The 23,569-nt window shown below is 41.3% G+C and overlaps 1 protein-coding gene across 1 annotated transcript in view; it reads left to right on the top strand.

The window, feature by feature from the left end:
* Positions 1–23,569, top strand: part of PKHD1 (PKHD1 ciliary IPT domain containing fibrocystin/polyductin) — a 455,019-nt gene that overhangs the window by 22,575 nt on the left and 408,875 nt on the right. The window contains exons 8-22 of the mRNA XM_063096948.1: positions 616–680; positions 1,214–1,253; positions 2,127–2,197; positions 4,629–4,730; positions 5,467–5,562; positions 7,942–8,083; positions 9,917–10,031; positions 11,274–11,552; positions 12,681–12,770; positions 12,871–12,961; positions 13,761–13,903; positions 15,329–15,459; positions 16,222–16,397; positions 19,286–19,424; positions 21,819–21,946. Of these exons, the coding sequence (XP_062953018.1) occupies positions 616–680; positions 1,214–1,253; positions 2,127–2,197; positions 4,629–4,730; positions 5,467–5,562; positions 7,942–8,083; positions 9,917–10,031; positions 11,274–11,552; positions 12,681–12,770; positions 12,871–12,961; positions 13,761–13,903; positions 15,329–15,459; positions 16,222–16,397; positions 19,286–19,424; positions 21,819–21,946 (1,808 nt within the window). The remainder of the gene's footprint in view (positions 1–615; positions 681–1,213; positions 1,254–2,126; positions 2,198–4,628; positions 4,731–5,466; positions 5,563–7,941; positions 8,084–9,916; positions 10,032–11,273; positions 11,553–12,680; positions 12,771–12,870; positions 12,962–13,760; positions 13,904–15,328; positions 15,460–16,221; positions 16,398–19,285; positions 19,425–21,818; positions 21,947–23,569) is intronic.

The following is a 23,569-nucleotide window of genomic DNA, read 5'->3' as shown; positions in this document are numbered from 1 at the left end:
AGCTCATGCTCTTAACCACTGTGCTATAATGATCAGCCAAAGACAAAAACAACTAGAAATTATAAAAATGAGTGTTTTTTACAGGCTCCAGTTCAGATAGCAAACATTTTGCTGGATTTTTACTTCACTCTGATCTGGGTGGATTAGCTTTCCTTTGAGGCCATTACAAGAATTATACTCTGGTTTCGCTTTCTGGGACTAGTGTTTAGTAGAGCCAAATTCTATAATGTAGTTTCTCTCTGGTATCCTCAGTTTGTTTCTTAGGATTGTCCTTTTTGGGGTTCACACTTGACAATAGATCTTTTGTTTGATAGGGGTTTGCTATACTTGTCGCATAACAGATTTTGAAAAGAAAGGACCAAATGGAGGTTAGGAGTAGGTTAAATTTTGTCACTCACACTGTGTGTTTGACGGGCAGTATATGTATTGATGAAAACTCTCGTTAGTATAACCCTAAGTATTTGCCCTAATGAGCTCATCATATTTTCAGTACCTACTAATTTTCTCTGGCTAATTTACCTTTTCTTTTATTTTTTACTTTCCTGGTTAAAGTGCCAGAACTTCTGAACTGAGTTGTCTGATAATCTTACCTCAGTTTTTTTTTTTTTTCTTTAGCTATCCTGTTCGGGAAGACCGTGGTATTGGGACTCTGCAGTGCCGTGTGGAAGGCGACTACATTGGTCTGTTAGAGAAGTAACAAAATTTTAAAATCTTCTTTCTTTCTTTCTTTGCATATGGAAACCAAACTAAACCAAACCAACCAAAACAGCAACAACAACAACAATTTCAAGAATTGGTTCTCATGAGGACCATAGTAATAACTACCATTTACTGAGAATTCCCTGAAGAACACTGTAAGAAACAGCTTTTATATAAACTAATTTAATCCTCACCTGTGATGTTGGTAGAATTATTTTTGCTTTACAGGTGAGAAAACTGAAGCTAGTAACCAGTGGATCAGGATTTAAGCACAATCAGTCTAACCTCCAAGCCTGGACTCTTACCTGCTATGCAGTATTACAGTTGTCCTCTCATTGTTGAAAGTGCACAGGGCTGATGGTGTTAAGCCTGTGAGGTGTTTGTTTTGGGCACCATTAAAGAAATTACAGGTTTGGCCAGTAACTTGAAGATATTAGAGTGCTTGGGTTTATGGTAGCAAACCTAGGAGATTTGTGCAGATTCCTGTATTAATGTCTGTTTCTTTGTTTTACAGGTTCCCAGAATGTTAGTTTCTCAGTATTTAACAAAGGAAAGTAAGTAAATGGGAATAGGCAAATTTGTTTTTATATTATATTATCTATCTTTCTCGTCTTGCTTACTTTCTTTAACCTTTTATAGTAGACAATTTCAAACATACACAGACAATAGTATAATAAAACCACATGTACCTACTTGATTTCTTATACTTGGGTAAATATAACTGTGTCTTATGCACTCATCTACAGGCAACAAAAGTGTTTCAATGTGGTGATTGCACAAAACATTGGGAATTACTTCTCAAGTAATTTCAAAGTATTGTGAATCTAAAAAGCGTGTGAAACATAGTTTCATGAAATGCATTGTACCATTTTAGGAAATGTCTTCTTCAAGATGGAAAGAGTCCAAATTTTGTCAAGCTTTGGAAAGATAAATTAGGATTCCAGATTTTTGAATGCCTTACCTCATGTTCTGCCACTATATAATTTGCCAGTTGTTTTCCTTAAAAATGCATTGTCTAGATGATATTAATTTCATTGTGATGATAATGACACGTTACCCATAGCTGTACAGCCCAAAACATGTGGAAGTTATCTCTTTCTCTCTTTCATTTAAGAAGGAATACAACTAATGTTTGCGGACTATCTACTATAGGCTAGCTCAGTCTAGGCCCTTTCATGTTCCTCATTCCTTTTAATGTTTCTGATGCCCTGTGAAGTAGGTATTATTCCCATACAATAAATAATTTTGTAGAATAGAAAAAACTTTGACCCATTGGTATTTTTCTCTCATCATGGAAGGGAGCTGGTATCCGAACTGTTCTAAAGATCACTAGAGGTTAGTCCGTGATTTCCTTTTAGACAGCCTATTTAAAAAATGCAATCCCAGCTGATGTTTTCATCCAAAGCACAACTTTGTCTTTTTTGAAGGTCGATGGTACACAAGAGTGCGTGGCTCATCAGTGCTAAACAGGACCTTTTCCTGTACCAGACACACTCAGGTACTATTTCTCTCCACCCTGTACTCCTTATCCCTTCTCTCATGCCCCACTTAACCGTAGACCCTTGGATCCTCCTTCCCTCACTTCTGGCCATTTTCCTATGAGCATTTAACACCTAAAGCTATCCCTACAGTCATGGATGCCTCTTTGGTTTTGGTTAATATTAAGTTGCTTGTGTCAGTGTCAGCTTTAGTTACTGTATTAAAAGAGGCTTGGTCATAGAGTTCTATACAAAGTCTCTACAAAGTCTATAGATATAGATTGAATGAAAGAAGGGGGAGTCATGCCATGTTCTATGTTCTGAAAAATAGCAGAAAAGAGGTGCATTTAAAAATCTAAAAACACATCTTTCAATTTATTCTAACACCCCATCTCTGAGCATTCGTTCCGAACTGTATGACTTGCTGATACTGATGGTAGCTATTGTGTTGCAATCTCACGAGTAAACCCTCAAACTAAAAAACAAATACTGAAAATTGAAAACTTGCATGGAATTGTGAACTCAATTTAGTAGTAGAAATTTAGCTACTAAAGAAGAGTACTTAGATTCTAGTGTTGAATACAATTACAAGGCCACTGAAGAAATGTCTGTGAGGTAGGTGCACATTCCAGAAGCAATCATAATCTACTTTTGCCAAAAGTGAAAGATATTTCATAGGTCGTTGGGCAAATGCCATTCACGATCTAAATGGTCTAATCCTGCAAAAGCTGAATTTTGATGATTGCCTCCACCCAAGATTTCCCTCTCTTATTTCCCTCATTTCTACGTGTATTCAATCACCAATTTCTGCCAGTTTTACCCCCCATATATTTCTTAAATACTTTATCTCTACAACCCGCTGCCTAATTCTGAACCCCATCATCTCTGGCGTGGCATACTGCCTGATTTCTAAGAGCCCTTCATCTGCCATCTGTCCCCTGCTGATCCGCGGTCTGCATGGCCACTACAGTTCTCTACATCAGGCACACATCTGACGCTTCTTCCTTGCTTACTGTCCTCTAAAGCCTTCCCATCCCCTACAGGACATGGTCTGAGCTTCTGATCTTCTCCTTCTCTGCTTCTCCAGCTCCATCTCTCTCTCTTTCATATTCCAGCAATACTTACAATTGCAATGCCCAGTGCAATTTCTTCTCTCCATGCTCAGGCTGTTACTTCCTTTAAATACCATCTCTTTCTCCCATTTACTTAGCCAGCTCTCATCCTTTAAGATTCAGCTCAGTTGTCTTCTCTAGAAATTTTCTTCTACTCTTCCATACCCACCTACTCCTAAACTTGCCCTCTGTACTTTCATATACTCTTTCTAATTTGCTAACCCAAAGTCTTATAATTATACTTTTGTGCACCTGCCCTTCCTTACCATACTGGTCTCCTCGAGAGAAGAAGCTATTTTGTATTCATTTTTGTATCCCTGGCACCATAGAGTAGGTGCTCTGTGAATGTTGAAAAGAATTATGAGATATCTACAACCATGTTAAAAGATTACGAACTTCATAAATTGCTTAGCCTGCATAATTTTGAATACATAATCTCAACACAAAGCTAATACAAAATTCCAGTGTCAGTGTAAAAAAGAAAGAATGATAAAATAGTAGGTTAAACAAAGGGATTTTTTATTATTAGTGTCAAATTTTCACATTTGAGTATAACATAATCTTTGCCCCCATGTATCTCTACTTCATCTTATGGGCAAGCATAAGGAAACACGCCCTAAAATTTGTATTTGGGAGTGGTGACCATTCATGATTAGTCTACTTGTACCTTCAGTTTGTCAGAAAACACAACTCCTCTTTCCCCTGGAGGGAATGAAACTTAGAACTGTGAAAGTCTGATCATGAGAGAAGACAGGGTGAGATGAAGTTAAATTCTTGGGGATATGTGACACATGACCGCGGGGGGTTCCAACAATCAGGAGCAGTGTGAAAGCGCTGGGCATGAGGTAGAGAGAGCACAGGGGGCAGGAGCTTGTGGCGTGGGGAGAGTGGAAGGATGCTGAGGACAGTTAGCTCATTCCTCTGCTTAGACCAAATTGCAGACTCATGGGTGAATTGAGGCCTTGACTGATATTCCAAAGTTGACTCCTCCATGTGGTGTAACCTACTGCTCCCTAACTTGTAAATGGAGTCCTTGAGGTCTGGTGACAGATTCCCCAAGAAAGCATCAAGGGGTGTAGGGGCTTTTGTGATACGGTGAGTGACTCTGCATTCCCCCTTCCTTTCAAATATTGATCCTGTGTAACATATATTTATAGTCCTTTACTTATTATGTGCATTTTAAAATGGCTATTACTAGAAAAAATTCCAACTCTTGCTGGACTTAGAAAGTTAAAGTAAGAAATAAATTATTGATAGTTTCTATTATTATGTTATTATCTGGGTCATATCCTGGTCTATATTTGGAATCTTACTTTTCTTTTTTTTTAAACTCTTGCAGAGATATTATCTGTGTTTCCAGAAAGTGGGAGCCTTGGGGGAAGAACAGACCTCATAATTACAGGAGACTTCTTTGGCAATCCTGCCCAGGTTACCATTGCAGGTAACTATGTTGAAATGCCTGAAAATAGTCCATAGTTTTAAGTGCTGTAGGAGATTATGTGTCTCTTTTGGCATGAGGAGTGTGGGGGAAGCAACCTTTGCTGCTTCCAACTTATCTTGCCTAAGGTCTTTTATCTGTGTTTGGTTGGGACCAGGTGGGATTTCAGTCTTGCTGCTCTGCATGTGTGAAAGGAACAGGATATCCCGCAGACCTGCTCACAATACATGGGCAATTCCCTCAGGTGTCCCTGTCTTGAGGGTGAAGAGAAGGAAAGAGTGTAGCTGCCTCTTCACAGGGGTCTACGCCTGCTAAAAATCCACTCTTCTTCCCACCCTCCCCCCTTAGCCATCTCTACAGAGACAAGCAGGAGTGGGTGGCAAACCTTTTGTGGTACTTGTCTATAACTTTTTGTTCTGCTGACCAGGTGGGATGAACCTCTAGCTGGTGACACCGAGGATGCAGGGGGAGTGTCCTCACAGTGTAGTGTCACACTTACCCTCCAAGCTCAGAATCCCCAGTGAATGGCATTGCACTACATGGCTTTCTTTCAGATTCCTCTAAGCTGCTCTCACTTTCCTGGCCTCCTTCAACTGGGGTGACAACTTTTGCTATTCTATCCAGAACCAGCCCTTTGCTTTAGAATAGGAACTTGTCTACTTCAGTCTGGCACTGCTATCACACATATGTATCTATATATCTATATATCTGTATCTATAATTTTTAAAATTCTTTCAAGGCATTCCATGCGATATTAGACATGTCTCTCCCAGGAAGATTGAGTGCACCACTAGAGCTCCAGAAAAAGATGCAAGACTCACTGCTCCTCAGGCAGGTAAGGAAGTCATCAGGTCTGTTGAATGAACTCTCTGTTTACGTTTGTAATCATACAGGCCTGGGGCTAGAAATCAGAGTGTTTGAATTCTGCCTCAGCTCTTTGACTGGTTAGCTTGGTGAGCCCCAGGTCCATGATACCCTGGTCAAGGCTTTCATATCAGGGAGGCTCTTAGTGTTCTCAGGTACTTAGCGACACTGCATTCCTAGCCCCAGCCAGACATATGGCCAGTGTGGTTCAGTGAAGACTATGATCCAGAAAACATAACTGCCGTGAAGACATTTCTGTAGCTACTGGTAGAAATCCTCAAACTGCCTCCCTTCCTATGATGGGTCAGTGCATTCCCATTGTCTAAGAAGACAGGAGCATTAGAGAGAGCATGCTCTTCTCTGATCATAACAACAGCATTAGACGAGGCCAGAGAATAGGGCACAATGGGATGCATCTAAATGTTGCCTTTTTGCCATTGTGGGCATTTGTCATTTTTGACAAATAGGGATGTATTGTGACATTGCTATCAGCTTATGCCTGAAGTGGCCAGAAGTGTACGAGATAATGTAGCAGGTTCCACCTGTCTTTGTTTAAAGCTTTCACCTCACGGCTGCAAATTAAAGCACAACATTGCAACACTTTCTGCTAAACATTGGAACTGGAGGCTCAAGTGTAGTTAGGGATTAAAAGTGGTTGTTGTGTGACCCAGCCCAGAACCACGGCTGCACATCTGTGCAGAAAGGGTAATGGTTAAACTGCAGGCAGTGAGAGTCAACTTGAGAGGCTCAGCACCTATACGGAAAGCTGCCCAGTGGGGGAAGAAAATCTAAAGAAAGGCCACTCAGGTGTGAAAATGCATGCAAAACTTCTGCTGGAGAATTCTCCAGCTCCCAGATCTGCAGTTTTTACCTAGGGAAAGCTCCCATCCAAGGAAATAAAACTACTGAAACAAGTAATCCAGAGAATGTGTTTCCTGTGTCAGTAAATAGAAAGCCTGCTCTCTCTATGAGCACTTCCTGCTTTAGCTACCTGGATAGTGGTAGGATAATTTACTGAATGCAGTTAGTTGTACAGTTAGTTAGTAATGTCCTTTATGAAGAGCTTTCAAAGTTTATTTCCATGGAAGTGGGGAAAATTACAACATTAACTAGCGGTTCTCAACCTGGGGTGATTTTGCCCCTTGGGGGACATTTGGCAATGTCTGGAAACATTTTTGGCTGTTACACCTAGGGTGGTGGTAGTGATACTGGCATGTGGTGGGTAGGGGACAGAGATGCTGCTAAACACCCTGCAGTGCACAGGACAGCTCGCATAGCAGAGTTATCCAGGCTGCAATGTCAATGGTGGTGAGGTTGAGAAACCCTGGTTTAAAGTAACATTCTTAAAATATGCTCTTACTTTTCTGCTTATTCCTTATCTACCTCTTTATTTTAGGAGTCAGTGAGAAACAACAGTAGCAGTTTAAAATAATTATAATTGCCATAGTTATCCTTGATTGAGCACCAACTATATTTCAGGCTCTGTGTATATATTTCTGGCTCCCTTAGTCCTAGCATATTATTTCTATTCATTATTGGCCCCATTTTGGTGCATGAGAAAATGAAGACACAGGGGAATGAAACAATTTGCTCAAACCTACGCATCTACTAAGTGGCAGAGCTGGAATCTGAACCCACAGCTGTATGATTACAGAGCTTTCACCCCCAACCCAAGTTAGTGTCCAATGTTGCTTGCACTCGTGCTTTTGGCTTGGTTTGCTTAACATAAAACAGAAAGTAATAAGTACAACATCACTTAAAATGTCACATAATAACAGCATGTTACATAACTGGTTCTAGGTGGAGGTTCACAAATTGAGGCCATGGCACTTGAAAAATTTAAGTATTGACAAATTTGGTGAAAAGTTTCTGGTCTTTTAGGGCCTAGAATTCCCAGGCTGAACTTGACCTTAAAAGATACTGAATTCCATTTCTGGCTTCAGGAAGCACAAAGACAAGTCACGTCACAAGCACATAATCACATTGCCCTCCTTTTACCCAACCACAGTACTGTTTGCTCTTTGACATTTTCTCCAGGACTTGGTTCTCTTCTCTAGATACTGCCTTAGAAAGGGCTTCCTTCTCTTCTCTGGTCCTCTGAGAATGTCTCCCCTTACTGTTTTCTTATTGAGTCTCTCTTCCCAAGAGGCTGCATCTTACCCCAATGAATATTTTCTGCTTTCCAGAGCACTTATATTATCTACAGATGATACCCATGACCACTTCATGTGTTGACTCACCTTTACAGATAGTACCTGGGTCGTCTTTTGCTCTGTAATTTGAAATAAAGTAGTTCCTCAATTTTGGGAGGAATACCCTCTGACGTTTATGAGACATACATGTCTTACAGGTAATCGTGGGCTTCTTTTTGAAGTTGGAGATGCTGCTGAAGGCTTGGAACTGACTGACGCCACCCCTGGGTACAGGTGGCAGATTGTCCCTAATGCCAGTTCTCCATCTGGATTTTGGTCAAAGGAAGGACAACCTTTCAGGTATGTTATAGGAAAAGTGGAAGTCCATATCAAAAGCGTCCTTATTAGCCTAGGTGAGACTAGGATACAGCCAATTCAACAACAGAGTTGGACAGTGTTCTCAACCAGTATTGGTCTCACTAGTAACCAACAGACACTTTGTAGGTGCACTATACATTTTGATCAATATGTAAAATTTATATTTTCTACAATTCAGTTTACAATCCTCTTTGGGAGATGATTATCAATCAGAACACTGAGCTGAGCAGGCTGGGAGACCTGGTAGACAGCAGGATAAAACTTGCTGCAGGGATGTGGTTAAGAAGTGAAACTAACATCTGGTTGATGCTAATGACAGATGCAAGACTTTGCCCTTTGGGCGTATGAGGGAGGAAAGGCTGGGCAGCAAATGATCTGTTGAAGCAACTACCCAAGGCTGAAGGTCAACCCAGTGACCTGTGTATGGGGGGAGCTCTTATGGATTCTGCGAGACATTGTTTTCTGTAGTAGTGACTGCATTGTGATTACGATTTTCCTGTTTAGCGTAGTCTTGAGTCTTTTTAATCCCTTCGAAGATTAAAATGTTTACTATTCTAAAGTGAGCTTAAAAATACAGAAAGTTTGAGAACTACTTAGACAGTGTTCACTTCGTGTGCTCTCTGTGCATATGTGCAGTGATCAATCCTTTACTGTGTGACCAACCTCTTCTCCCTTCGAAATCTCAGAGAGGTTGTTTCTGACTCTTGAGTTTGAATTTCAGCCAATCCGTGACTTCCTCCAAGGTTCTTATCATTTTATATCTCAACTCAATCGTGGAAAGAAAGGCTTTGTTCTTTGTTTAGGGAATTTCAGGGATGAAGAAGCCAAATCGGGAAGAAAATCTGTGAATGGAGGAGCATCTCCTGAAGTCTTACTAAGGAGGCATTTAACTGCCAATTTATGGTTCTAAAGTGGCAGTAATTTGCAGTTCACTGTGGCACCTAATAATGCACCTTTATTGTATTTTTTGAGGACCATTGATAATGTTCAAAGGAAAATCTTTCATCTATATTCAGTGTGTTTGGGAGTGTTAAGGAGTGAATCAGACCACATCAAAAGGCAAAGAATGTTTTGATTAATATGGTGGGAACTGTAGGGTATGTTCCTTTAACAGCCATTCTGAGTCACAAACCAGATAGTAACTCACTTTCCATTTCCTCTCTCATTAATTTTTTAAAAATTATAAATTAAAAAATTGGAATACTTATTGGTAAATTAATATTATTATGTTGATGGACCTTTAAAATAGCTATTTTCAAAACTGTTTTTAAATATAAAATTCTCTCTTAAGATAAAAGTAATGTGTATATTAAAGCAAAATTAAAAACCTCTTTATATTGGTTATCTGAAGATTTAAAAAATAACAAGCAGAAGATATTCTTGATATTTATTTGGGTAGTTTAACGAGTGTCTTAGTCACATTTATCTCTGACATAGTTCACTACAGTTTATCTTATTTTTTAAATGTTGATTGAACTATTGATTGAGTTCCTGCCATGGCCCAAGGCCTGTATGGCTATGTTTGGTGGTTTTCTCAGCTGAGCCTCCACACAGTCCTTTGCTATGGCTGTGACGTTCCCAAAGAGGACACAAGTGCAAGGAGATTTGTGGCCAGTGAAGGGACGATTGGGACACTGAGACTGTGCAGGTGCTACAGTTCTTTCTAGAATACTCTGGACAATCACATGGTATAAGAATCAGGTTTCTCTTCCTTACTACCATAAAGAAAAACAAAGTACAAGTGCAATCATTTGTCGGTTTGGTGATTCAGGCCTTGGCTACTCTTGCTTAACTCTGTGATCTTCTGCTTTACAGAGCAAGGCTCAGTGGGTTCTTTGTGGCTCCAGAGACAAATAATTATACTTTCTGGATCCAAGCAGACAGCCAAGCTTCTTTGCATTTCAGTTGGTCAGAGGAACCAAGGACTAAGGTATTTACCTTCCTCTCATTTTCCTTTCCTTTTCTTTCTTTCTTTTTTTTTTTTTTTGATGACCGGTAATGGGATCTTAACCCTTGACTTGGTATTGTCAGGACCACGCTCTCCCAAGTGAGCTAACCAGCCACCCCTTTATAGGGATCCGAACCCGTGGCCTTGGTGTTATCAGCACCACACTCTCCCGAGTGAGCCACAGGCCGGCCCTCATTTTCCTTTTCTTTGTCCCCAGTCCTGTATCCCTGAAAAAAGAAAAAATCAAAGCTAAAGCTCTCATATTGTACAGATAGTTGTAACATGCCATTAGGTAACCAAGGACTTAAATTGTTGAAAAAGAATTTGGCTCGATGTAATGGTATCTACCATATATTGAGCATTTACTGTAAGCCAGACATTATGCTACATCTTTTACATACCTTGTCTCTGATCTTCACTGCCTCTCTGTGAAATATGTATATTTATCTCCATTTTCCAGATGAGAAAATTGAGGCTCAGAAGGATTATGTAGCCAATCCAGGACCACTTGTATAGCCAGAGGCATATTCAGGATTCAAACTCAGATTTGTCTGTAGCAGTGACTGCATTGTGATTATGATTTTCCTGTTTAGTGTAGTCTTGAGTCTTTTTAATCCCTTCAAAGATTAAAATGTTTACTATTCTAAAGTGAGCTTTAGAATACAAAATACAGAAAGTTTGTATTGCCTTTTCCACTAATTTGGGGTAGAGATGTAGTCAGCCTTGTGCAGGAATCTCCCCATCAACTTTAAAGGATAAGAAAAGATGCCCTTAATAAATAGCCAAAATTCAGTGGTACCATTGACAAAGCACTGCAATATTTTTTCACAAATTGTTAATATGCTTCCTTGAAATTGGTTCGCTACTTGGTTAGAGAAACGTCATAGATTTTGATGTGGTCAAGTTATTCTAAGTCTCTCAAAGGCTAAATAGTACTTTCTGCACAGCATCTTGTAAACCTAGGGTTTTAGGTTGGTTATTCCTGCTCTAAACATGGTCCATCTAGCCTCGTTTGAATACTATTCAATTGAAAAAGAAAGAGAGAAAGAAGGAGGCGTGAAGAAGCATAAACAACCACAGGGCTGAGGTGGCTGGGATAACTTGTTGGAAAAGACAGACCAGTTAAAAAGTCTCTTGTTAGTAGCTGTTCAGACACTTCATGTTTGAGAAGGAGCTGCCCAGAAGCTTCCCAGTGTTGATCCTGATGTGCTTATTGGGGCACAGGTGAAAGTGGCTTCCATCAGGGCTGACACTGCTGACTGGTTTGACTCCTGGGAACGGAATGGGAATGCAGAGACCTGGCAACAGAAGACCCCCAAGTTGGAGCTGTTGGGTGGAGCCAAGTATTACCTTGAAGCAGAGCATAATGGAATAGCCCCCAGCAGGGGGGTGAGAATTGGTGTCCAGATTCATAACACCTGGCTGAATCCTGATGTGGTCACCACTTATCTCCGAGAGAAGCACCAGATCCGAGCCCAAGCCCAGAGACTTCCAGAAATACAGGTCTGAGTCTCTTCCAGTCCCATGGAACTGATCTGTGAAAGGAATCCAGTCTTGCTTAGTAGAAGGGTCACAGGGTGTGAGCCAAGAGACCTGAGTTGTAATTATAACTCCACTGCCAAAAAAGTAGGGTATCTATCCAATAGGGTTGTGAAGACATTTTTTAAAAAATGCAGAGTCTTATTATTGAGATTACCTTACTCATTGACTTAGTTTTAGGAATTTAAGTTCCAAGCAAATCTTCTTTTGGAAACTTATTCCCTAGAATAGAAATAAGGTCCTGCACACACACGTACACACACGTATGCACCCATGCATTCTTGCACATGTGCATACACATGAGCACACACATGTGAAGTTCCATGATTTTTTGACCAATTTAGGTCCTATTTCCCCAACTGCAATGTTTTCTACGTCTACTTTGTTTAGGTATGTCCTTTGAATCTCTCAATTGTGCCCCATACAAGGGTACTTCAAAACTTTCATGGAAACATTAGTATTATCTCATCATTCTATTTTCCATGAAATTTCTGAAGTATCCTTGTAATTTTGTTGAACAATTTTCATGTTCTTCTGTTGTTCCCTCTTGGCATACAAAGATAAATCAATATGGACTCTGTCCTCTGAAGCTTACAGTCTAATAGTAAAGCATGTACACAACAACCATAGAGCAAAGTAGAAAATAACAAGTGATTTAAAAGATGAAAAGCTATATAGATCTCAGTCCATGGCAAAAGTGGAATGTGGCCAACAGGGAATGTGTTGGAAGAAAGGCAGAGACTGAATAAGCCTCTGGAAGACTGTGGTGTGTCACATGGCTGCTTCTGCTTTCCTGGCCACCCCTGGGAGAAAGGGCTGAGCATGCGATGTTCATTGGCAGACTTTACCTTTCATGTTCTAAGAAGAGGGGCATGGATAATTAGGAAGACAGACACATGCATTATTCCAAGAAAAGTTTTCATTAGGCATTGACACTGTGTTCTTCAGTGCTTTCTAGATAATAGTGGGTTTAAAAAAATTAAATTATGATAGAAAGGAAATAGTAAACTGAGGAGGTATGTCCTATGTTCCTGGATTGACTTTCTGGATAATTATCAAACATCATTTAGTTCTGTCTCTCTTGACTTTTAGATGCTGAATGTGTCAGGCAGAGGAAATTTCTTCCTTATTTGGGACAATGTCTCTAGTCAGCCAATTCCTGCAAATGCCACAGCACATCAGGTGGGAACTTCCTTCAAATAATGAGGGTGCAGGTGGGAGAATTAAGGGTGGTCTTTATGTCCACAGTATGAACTCTTGCTATCTTTTTTCTTTTTAATAGATTCAAATAGCCATTGAGGAGTTACTTGCAGTAAAATGCAAGCTGGAACCCCTTTCGGCTACTATCCTGCTCTGGCTTGGATTCGAACAAGGTGCTGTCCTTGGTTTGAGAAATTCTGATCCTCTTTTTTCATCATTGTCTTCTCTCTTTTTCTCCTATAAAATGGGAACAGTCTTCATTTCCTCTGCAAGATGCTAACAGAATCAAATAAAAATAGGAGAACTGGATTTGGACACTGAGTGAACAAGAGAGTGGCTATGTGCTCAGGAGGGGATGCTTGCCCAGGAACGTAGGACATGCCTCCTCAGCTTACTATTTCCTTTTTATTGTAATTTCAATTGATGTGAGTGATGACAGGAGGAAAAGGCATTCCTGCTGAGCAGACAGATGGAGCGGAGCCCTCCGCAGATACTTCCATGCCACACAGTGGGAGAAGGGTAAATACATAGGTGGAAACAGCAACAACCACACAAATCTTGTTTAATTCAAATTGCATCTAAAGGAATTATTACATAAGAGAGTAGTCTTAAAATTTTTTTTAAATGTGAGGGTGTGTTTCTGAAATGACTATTAAGGTTGAACTAAATTACAGCTGCCATTCCTTGTCACTTTGCTTTTCAATATTTTTTTCATGTTCTGGTACACAGAGAAAATGGTAATGGGTTTTCTGTGTTCCAGGGCAGACAGAAAGGGTTTCTTATGGCTGAAGCCTTCACCTGGTGGCAGAGTGGGGAGGGTGTACTGGCCACTTAAGCCCTGCCCAGCTCTTCCAAGGGCTGAAGGACCAACATCACCTTGAACCCACAATCCATTCCCTGCACACATGTTGGGAAGCTTTGTCTTGTTTAACATCTATACCTGTTTTCCTATTTTATCCAAATTGCCTCCAGGCTCAGAAAGTTCCAGCTCAGATGGGGACCTCACCAGTGGGACGGAACCTTTCTGTGGGAGGTTCAGCCTTCGTCAGCCTCGACACCTTGTCCTAACCCCCCCGGCTGCCCAGAGGGGCTATCGGCTGGATCAGTACACACATGTGAGTAGTGGTCCTCCTGCTTCCAGGCCAGGTGGGAAGGGAGAGATTGGTGTTATTCTGTGAGTTTGAGATGGAAAAAACAGAAGTAGAAAGGAGTGATTGCTATGATTTGTTCAAGGCATTTTGGGTGGAGGTTCTAGGTCTCTTAACTGCTGTTTCAAGCATGAAGAGGCACCACTGGCACCCACTTGTGTGTTGTTACCTGGAAATGTCTTTGAATTAGTTATGAAACCTATAGAGGTTTTATTTGCTCCAGTATTTTCTTTGCTTTCTAAGAATAAGAGTGCATACTCTATAGTCAGACTATCTGGGTTTGAATCCTGATTCTACACCGTGTGTGTCCTCAGTGTCTTACTTAAGTATACTATACCTTAATTTACTTATCTGTAAAATGGGTAATAATGTGGTCTACCTCTCAGGACTGTGTTGAAGATTCAAAGAGATAGTCTAGTAAGGTGCTTGCACAGAAGTAAGGACTCAGTGGCTAGTTACTGTTATTATAGTTGTTATTATTGATGGAATGACTGATAAATTTCTTGAACGCCTCTTACATCCTTTGCTCTGCCATCCTTCATAAAGAAGTGCAGCTCATTTGCCCCTTGGGAACCAGAGTGAGTCTTACCAGTGTGGTGGAGCTCATGGCAGTAGTTTCAAGTCCTTTCTTAGTTGGGCTGCAGTGGGGCTTAGGGCTAAATGGTTCAGGTTGTGGGGCCCTCCCATCTTCAGCCTGTCCTCCACTGTGGGGGCTTCCTATGAGGAGACTTGGACCCTAGAGGAGAGTTGGCAACGTATAGAGACATTTTTGGTTGTCACAACTGGGGAGGTGCTACTGGCATCTAGTGGGTAGAAGCCAGGATTGCTGCTAAATATCCTACAATACATAGGAGAGTTCCCACAACAAAGAATTATCCATCCCTCAAAATGTCAATAGTGCCAAGCTTGAAAACTCCTCCTCTAAATTCCTCTTGTGCCAAACAACTTTGCACTTAATTGACTTAGAAGCTAAGGATGCTGGGGAGTTAGAGTTGAAGAACTGAGGCTCTAAGAGGTTAAGTGACTTGTTCAAGGTTGCATTGGTAATTGGGTTAGAACAGGGGTTTTCTAATTGAGATACTAGAAAATCCTCACTGCCAAGTGCTGTGCTAGACATTTAAAAACTGTTAAACAACAATTTTTGTTTAGCCTCAGAAAAAGTGCTTATTTTATTTTCCCCCAGCTTTATTGAGGTAAGTAAATAACAATAGTCTCTAAATTATTTCTCTCTACAGCTCCAGCTAGACTGGTAAGCTGTAGGAGGGCAGGAACTGGGTTGTCTCTCTCAGAGTGTGTGGCTGAGTTCTAGGAATGTGGACTCTTCACTACATATTGTTTGAATGGCTGTTTCTTGCAGTTCTATTAATTGAAGGACTTATTTGGTGTCCATAGCTGTGTATTGCATACAAAAGCGACATGAATAAGATCCTGCAGATGACCGTGTCCTTCACAATTGGCTTTCAAAACATTGTAAAGAAGAACATCACCTGTGACTGGAGTCTTGGGAGGACCAGCGCCCAGAGGTAGCTAAGTGGTGGGGAGGTGTGGTAGGTATTCTGCCAGTTGGGAGGATTAGCTCCCTTGAGGATAGTGGCCCACCTGAGGTAGGTACCAACAGTCTTATGTTTGGGCTTTGAACATATTTTATTTGACAAAGAAGTTTGACTCAAGAGCAATTAGTTGTTAAGAATATGTCCTATTACTCTGGCACTTTTTATAGGGAGAGAATCACAGAACATTATATTTGGGAAAGACTTTAGAGAACATTCTTTGATATGACAGATGAGAAAAATTGGTGCACTGAGAATGTGAGATTCACCAAAATTCATTCAGCTAATGACTGTGGAATAAAATTCAAGTTTCTTGAGCCCTTGATTCAGTGCTTTTTTCACATATTTCTTGTGGCTCCTGTAGGTTGTTTTAAACCTAAATGAGTCTGGTAATGTCCAGGAGTATCAATCTTCTCTGTGGTTAGAGCCTAACATACAAACTGTTTAAGACACACAATTCAATTGTAATTCGAAAATGCTGCTGACATTGAGTGTTATGAATGAAGGACTGACTTAAAAGTGACTCACCAGTGTTGTATCAAAAGTGGAACTGAGCCCATCTTGGGTGGGGTGTTTGTACCTGTGTTACACAGGACTGTTCAGATGCAGGGGTTCATGAGTCTCTCTCTCGGCTGTATGGTCCTCAGGCCCCCAGCTCTGAGAATGAGGGCTCTGGTTGGAGAGGACTGCAGGTGCTCACTGAGGGGCCCAGTTCCACTCGGGGCTGTTTTTCAGCTGGCGGTTCACCTGCACTGACCTCTGGGAGACTTGTGTGCGTCGCTCTGGGGATCTCCAGCCCCCTCTGGTGAACTCCGCAGTGCTGGTTCACCGGATCGACCTCCTGCCTCTGGCTCAGGAGACAGGCTTGCTCTATGTGGATGAAATTATTATCGCAGACACAAATGTAACAGGTGATCATCAAGTCTGCTCTCCTCCGTGGGCCTGTCTGGCAAATGCCTACCTCAGACTTTCTTGCTAGGGGTTGCTGCTCCTTTAATGGGGAGGGAATAGGTGATTCTCCATCTCGCCTGCCTTGGTTCTAGAAAGCAGATGGGGCTGGGATTGTGTGCACTGGGTTCCACATCTCTAGCTTTTCCCTTTTCTTTCCTATTTAACCCAATGTTTGCTCTTACTTCTGGTGCCTGTGCTCTCACCCCAATTTTACCACCTTCTTGCTGGGAAGCCTTGGTTTCCTCATCTGTAAAATGTGTATAATAAGGACCATGCCTCATTGAAGAACTGTGACGATTAACCAAAGTTTAATATAAAGCACGCATTACTGGTCCTGACCATAGTGAATGCTTAATAAATGTAAGCAATTATTGTTATCATTATTATCATGATTATTGTTAGGGCAGCAGGATTTTTCCACCTCTCCATGAGTTAATATCTGTCACACTAAGTGCTAGAAGGAACACAGCAATATGTGGCTCTGTAAATGGGGTACAGTTCTGATCTACGACCCTCAAGTCACAGGGAGAGTTGGAGAGTGACCATGTCCTCCTGAGAGAATGAATACCTTCAGCCTTCCTTCTGTCCACGCAGAGTCCTCCCTCTCATTATTCAGAGCTCGGGCCTGGCCCCTTCTTCCACAAAGTCTCCCTTGAGTTCTCTTGGTCTCCTCTGCTTGTCCACTAGTTTTAGGGACAGAGTACTCATCAGGGGTCCCACTGAGGTTGGCCATGTGTGACGTGCACCAAGGCTGAGACAGGTGGTGTGGTTTGCTCTCAGGAACTCCAGGCTCTCAGCTTTGCTCACTCTTCTGTCAAGTCCCTTGTGACTTTGGGGCTGAGCTTTTCTGTTTTTCATAGCTTCTCTCTCTTTCCGAGGAGAAAAGATGATACAGTCATTTATATCTTGATTTACAAAATGTGCAACTCTTTAGTCTTTTGCCTAAAAACTGTAGAGCTGAGGGCCAGGGAGCTTGGGGGTAGGTGGCAAGAGAACTCTCTATCAGCCCTGAAATTACATCATCTTTGACACTCATCAAAATTCCATCTCTTTATTCAATGCTGTACCTCACAGATATGTATAATCAATTATGTTTCAGTAAAAAAATTAAAAAGGAAACTTAGTAAAAATAAATAAATATAAAAATTCCACCTCATATGTTTCAGTGGTTTAAGTATTTTGAAGCATCTAGGTCATACTGGGTCATTGCTCATCGTTTCAAATCCTGTCCATGTTCTAGCACACTTAGAAAATGACATGATTCACACGGCATGCTGGGGTATCAGCCTGGACCTGGTGATGCCTAAGACAACTGGCTGGGGGCTTTTGGTGACCCCAAGTGTTGTCTGAATTTCCAGGGGGCAAAGAGGATAAGTATTTCACACACTTGAACCACTAAACATTATGGTTGTTATTATTGATAGATTGACTGATAAATTTCTTGAACACCTCTTACATCCTTTGCTCTGCTGTCCTTCATAAAAGAGAAGGTTTTTTCACTGGTTGAAACAGTACTCGATAATAGGTACTGTTTCACTTTCTCTTTTCTCTCCCTTAAGTGCCATCATGCCCCTCCAAAGCTTTGAAGCCAAAGATTCAGAGCCCTTTCTCACTGCCCCCATCTCTTTGCTACCATATCTTCTGTGTATCTGGAGATACACCTCTATGGAGGTGGTGTGAGGTGAGGTGAAGAGGTGGAGACATAAAGAAGACTGGGTTGGCTTGGGTGAAACAGTCTGCTTCCCACTTTGTTAAGTTATCCTGTTGGCAATGACTTGAGGATTATTTAGTGTCAACATAAACCCTGCAAAATTGGGCTCAATATTCAAAGTTAATTGTATGTAATACATCTGACCAATTTAACACTTTTTTATATTTCCCCACCTAATGTCTTCTATGAAAGTTCTTTTCATGTAGTGATAGCTTCCATTTATTTCTCATTTGTTCTCTGAGGCTCATGAGATGATTCTCTTATCCCCACTCTACAGATGAGGAAACTAAGACTAAAAGGGGCTGATTATTCTGACCCAATTCACACAGCTGGGATGTGGGGGAGATTGGAACTCAGCTATCGTTGACATCTGATCCAGACCTTCGGTGACTCCCTACCCAGCTGAGTGAACTATCATTTATTGAGCACCTACACTGTGCCTCGTGTTACACTAAACACTGGGCATTCAAAGATGATTAAGACAAAGGTGTTACCCTTGAACTCTTTAAAGTCTCGATTATGACCAGTCTTGGGGAAGAAGCTGTCTTTTACCCAGTGCCTAGTAGGAGGGGAAAGGGATATTAAAATATATTGTACTGGTTATTGCTATCAATCATGCATGCCATGATCCCTACTTTACAAATGAGAAAACTGAGCCTTAGGGAGATTATGTTGACTAGCTAAGTGGTTACCCAATAGAAGTGGAAAAATCCAGATGTGAACAGTGGTCTTTCTTAAATTTTACACTCTTTCTGCACATGTGCTGACTCTTCACTGTGGATAAATAATCAAGTACCCCCAGTTTGTGCCTTGGGTGTTCAGTGTTTCTAAGGAGTTGCCAGGAGCTGTGGGAAGGGAAGGAGGAAAAGGTGGCAGTCTATACTACAGTAGATGATCTGTGCAGGGCTGCCTCCAAGAGCATGGGCAGTGATGTTTGGCTTGTTAAACTTTGCTATGGAATCAATCTTCATCTCCTTAAACCATGACCTTGCATTTTCCTTTTGATGCTGAACTGAAGGGTGGGTTGTTCCTCCTCCTGTCCCTTTGGTGTTTATGGCAGCAGATAGGTAGGAGTCACACTTTAAGTGTGCGCCTCCCATTTTGAGTTCTTGATAATAATTGGATCATGGTCTCTAGTTTCTCAAGCCGGTTCTGGAACAGCTCGCCCAGGCGGGAATCTGGTGGAATTGATCTCTGTAGTGGGATCGTCTTCAGTCTACAACATAAGCTCCTGGCTGGCAAGGTGTGGCACGGAGCTCCCACTCATCACTGCACGGTAGGAAATGGCTTTTGTAGACCCGTTTCTCCTTAGGATTGCTGGTTGGTCCTGGGGGACCTAGAAGTGGGACTTTTATCAGGAAAAGCTATTTGTCTTATTGTTCAAAGCAGTGTTCTCGATCTTGAGAATGAAGCATCAGACTCACCTGACGGTCTTGTTAAAATGCAAATTTCTGGACCCCACCCTCAGAGTCTTTACTTCAGCAGGTTTGTGACAGGGCCTGAGAATTTGCGTTTTTAATAAGTTCTCTGGTGATGCTGATTCTGCAGGTCTAGGAATTACACTTTGAGAACTAATTTCTATTAAATTTGTTTAAAAATAGTTGTATTCATGCTGTTGATAGGTTCATATTACTTCTGCTTTCTGTTTGCTACCCTCATTCCATTCGCGATATATAGATCTTGTTGAAATCCTTTGAAATACTCTAAGGAACAAAAATAGCTATTTCTAAGAACTCACCACCAGGTGGCACTAGAGCCTTGTAAGCATTGCTGCTTAATCGTCAAACATTTCTAGCTGCAGTTTCTAAAGCAATAAACAAGGATCAGGCTCCTTGAAGTGCGTGGAACACATGTATATCTAATTCATTTTTAAAATTTTTCACTTAGACACCAATAGAATGGAATGGGAAGAATTGAGATATTCTGCCTTTTGTGTGTATGTATGTGTGTGTATACACACAGACATAAATATATATACATAGATATGTATGTATGTATAAAACATATATACATGTTTTTTCCCCATCTCTTTCTGCTATATTCCAAAATGAGTTCTCATACCTACAATATGCTGGGACAGCGTATTAAAGGCAGGTGAGGAAAGCTTGAATCTGTTCTCCATTGTCCTTGACTTAGTGTTTGTTTCACAGTACTCTGGGCAGGAAAGAAGCTAAAACCATCAACAGAACGAAGGGGTGAGAGAGCTTCATGGCAGGGACGAAGCTGGTCATATTGGCAGGCTCTAAATTCCAGTTATTAACTATGAAATGATAGAGGCTAATTTAAGTTATTCCAACCAGGTTCATACTTGCAGTGGTCCTTACAAACTTCTCTTGAGTTTTCCTTAAGTCCTTACTTAGCTCCTCTGGCAGCCTCGGGCATAAGCAGGACAGGATCCTTGCTTGAGACTAGGTTCTCTTGGATGCATGCCCCAACCCAGGCAGTGCTACTCTGTCTAATTTTGTATGTTTGTATGCATGAATATCAATACGTAGTACTGAAATAATATTATTGATAGAAATTGCATGTGCCCATTGTTGAAAGTTTAGAAAATACAGAAAAAGACATAGAAGAAGGTTTACATGACTCATAATCTCTCTGCTGAGAGATGACTTCTGTTAACATATTGTGTAGATTTTCTGACAGCCTTTTACCAAGAAGTTTTTGTATACATATATACGTTTATATTTACTTTTTAAACCTCAAATTGGGACCATTTAATGGCATAGATGGACTATTTTCCCATTTGATTAAATATCCTTCTAAAATGGTTTTTAATTGCTGTCTTAGTCTATTTGGGCTGCTACAACAAAATAGTATAGACTGGGTAGCTTATAAACAACAGAGATTTATTTCTCACAGTTCCGGAGGCTGGGAAGTCCAAGCTCAAGGTGCTGGCAGATTCGGTGTCTGGCGAGCACCTGTTTCCTGGTTCATCGATGGCGCCTTCATGCTGTGTCCTCACATGGTAGAGGGGAAGAGGGCTTCTCTGGGGCCTATTTTATAAGGGCACTAATCCCATTCATGAGGACTCTACGCTCATGACCTAATCACCTCCCAAAATGTCTCACCTCCTAATGCCATCACCTTGAGGGTTAGGATTTTAACGTGTAAATTGTGGGGGACATGAACATTTAGACCATAGCAATGCCTGAGCCGTATTCCATCTCATGGTGTGTCACAATTTATTGGACCCACTTGTTTCATCAAAAGCAGGATTGGACAGGCAGTACATTTGTATACAGGAATGAGACACAAAAACTTGGCTGGCTGGAGTGGATGTGTTTCAGCTTTGGATACCGGGCAGGGAAGCATCTGTGGACCAGGGCACACTGAGTTTTTGTTTGAATATGCAAATGGGGCTAAAGAAAAACTGCGTTCTCTTTCAATTCTACCTCAGAACCAGAGCTCTAGTGGCCAAAGTCACTCTTCGCTCTGGATCCCCGTGCTCCCAGGATCAGTGTAGGGTGAAGGATAGAACACTCTTAGAGAATTCTAATATTTATACTATACTTTTTCTGCTGTGATGAGAGGGACATCCCATATTTGGGGGCTTCAGCTCATGGCCTGGAACCATGGGAGCTGGTCCTTGAAACAGAGCTATATTCTGTTTGGATTCACACTTCTTGATGGCTACTGTGGTTAATGCTTTGTTTTTGATATGCCACAGCTCTGTGCCCACTGAAGGAACAGAAAAAGGATCTGGATTGGTCCAGGTGACAACACAGAGACTGCAGAGGACAAGTCCACCTTTGGAAGGACACTTTCGCATCCAACTTTCTAACACAGTGATCACTGGTAAAGGGGCACTTGGGGGTGCAACACTTCTCATTTACATATTTAGGGGCATTCCCAGGCAAACAACATCCTGTGAGGTTGTCAGATAGGATGACAGTCTTAAAGCTATTTTGCTTATTTTCCAGGGTCTGAAAATGACCTTCTTAAAATTAAAGATCTGGAAAAGGACTTATAGTTAATAAGATCCCAATCTTTTAATTTTAGAGATGTGGAAACTGGATGAATGACCTTCTTGGGGCTGTTGTAATGAATTACCACAAACTCGGTGACTTAAAACAACAGAAATTTATTCCCCTCCAGTTCTGTAGGTCAGAAGTCTAAAATCAAGTTGTCAGCGGGGCCATATTCCCTCAAAAACTCTAGGGGAGGATCCCGTTGCCTGCCTCTTCCAGCTTCTGGTGGCTGCTGGCGTTCCTTGGCTGAGGCTACATCACTCCAACCTCTGCCTTTCTGGTCACATTGCTGCCTCCTCTTCTGTCTCAAAACTTCCTCTGGCTCTCTCTTGTAAGGATACATATGATTACATCTGCTGCCCACCTGGATAATCTAGGATAAACTCCTCCTCTCAAGACCTTAACTATATCTTTTGCCATACAAAGTAATATTCATTCTTTCATCTTGTGAGACAACACTCATGTGCTCTGGGGGTTAAGACATTGCCGCATCATCTGGGGGCCACTGTTCAGGTGACTGCAGTGAGGCTTGTCCAAAGATAGTACAATAGTTGATGGCAGGGTGGGGATGTGAACCTGAGTATTTGGTTCTCAGATCAGTCCTCTTCTCTGTAGAGTTTCCTATGCCAAGATCCGTGGTGGCCATGAGCTTTCAGAGTTCAACTCAAAGGTCCTGCCATATGCTGTTGAGGGTTTTAGTGGTCACAACAAATGTAGAAAGAGCTCTCTGATGCAATAGAGTGGTATTTTTAAATCTTCAAGAATACACATATTTCCCAAAAAACAAGAATTAGAGGTTATAATGATATGTTACTTACTTGGTAGAAACATGGGGAATCAGAAGGAAAGTACAAAAGGACTTACGAAGGGCTGGACAAAAGTTGGTACATGGTCTGAAAGTCTTCTGCCCTCCCAGGCAGAAAGATGGCAGGCTTGCAAAGGGTCTTCTTGAGTGGGAGAAATGGAGTGTTGTTTTTGGTTACTGGAGTCTGATAAGTGGGTGAATAAGTGCCAACAGTGCCCTGCCTCTATGAAGTCTCTTACTGTGCTATATTTCTCTTCTCATGTAGAGACAGCTTAACTATAGAGAGACTTTCCTGCTACTAGGTTCTATTGCTGATGTCCTCATATTCTGCTTGAAAAACAACCGGTGAAAATCAGTCTTAACTTGGCCTTTTGAAATGGTCATGGACACGAAATTATGTATAAATGTGGAAAAAAGTGTTTTTAAAAGGATTTGAATTTTGTTTGCATTTTAGAAATGCAGGGGAGTTTTATTAACTCTTCAGGGCAGAGTGGAATTCAAGAGGAAGGCTCTTGAGTAGGTAGAAGGCAGACTGGGTTTTAATCTAAACCTGTCTCACTGGGTTGGCAAGCTTCTGAATATCATTGGATTTCATTTTCATCATCTCTAAAGTTGGCATTAGGGTACCCAAATGACCAACCTCAC

This window comes from Cynocephalus volans, chromosome 5, assembly GCF_027409185.1.
Source record: "Cynocephalus volans isolate mCynVol1 chromosome 5, mCynVol1.pri, whole genome shotgun sequence".
Lineage (NCBI taxonomy): Eukaryota > Metazoa > Chordata > Mammalia > Dermoptera > Cynocephalidae > Cynocephalus > Cynocephalus volans.
The sequence above is the reverse complement of the archived record's forward strand: the minus strand, read 5'-3'. Positions and strand labels throughout refer to the sequence as shown.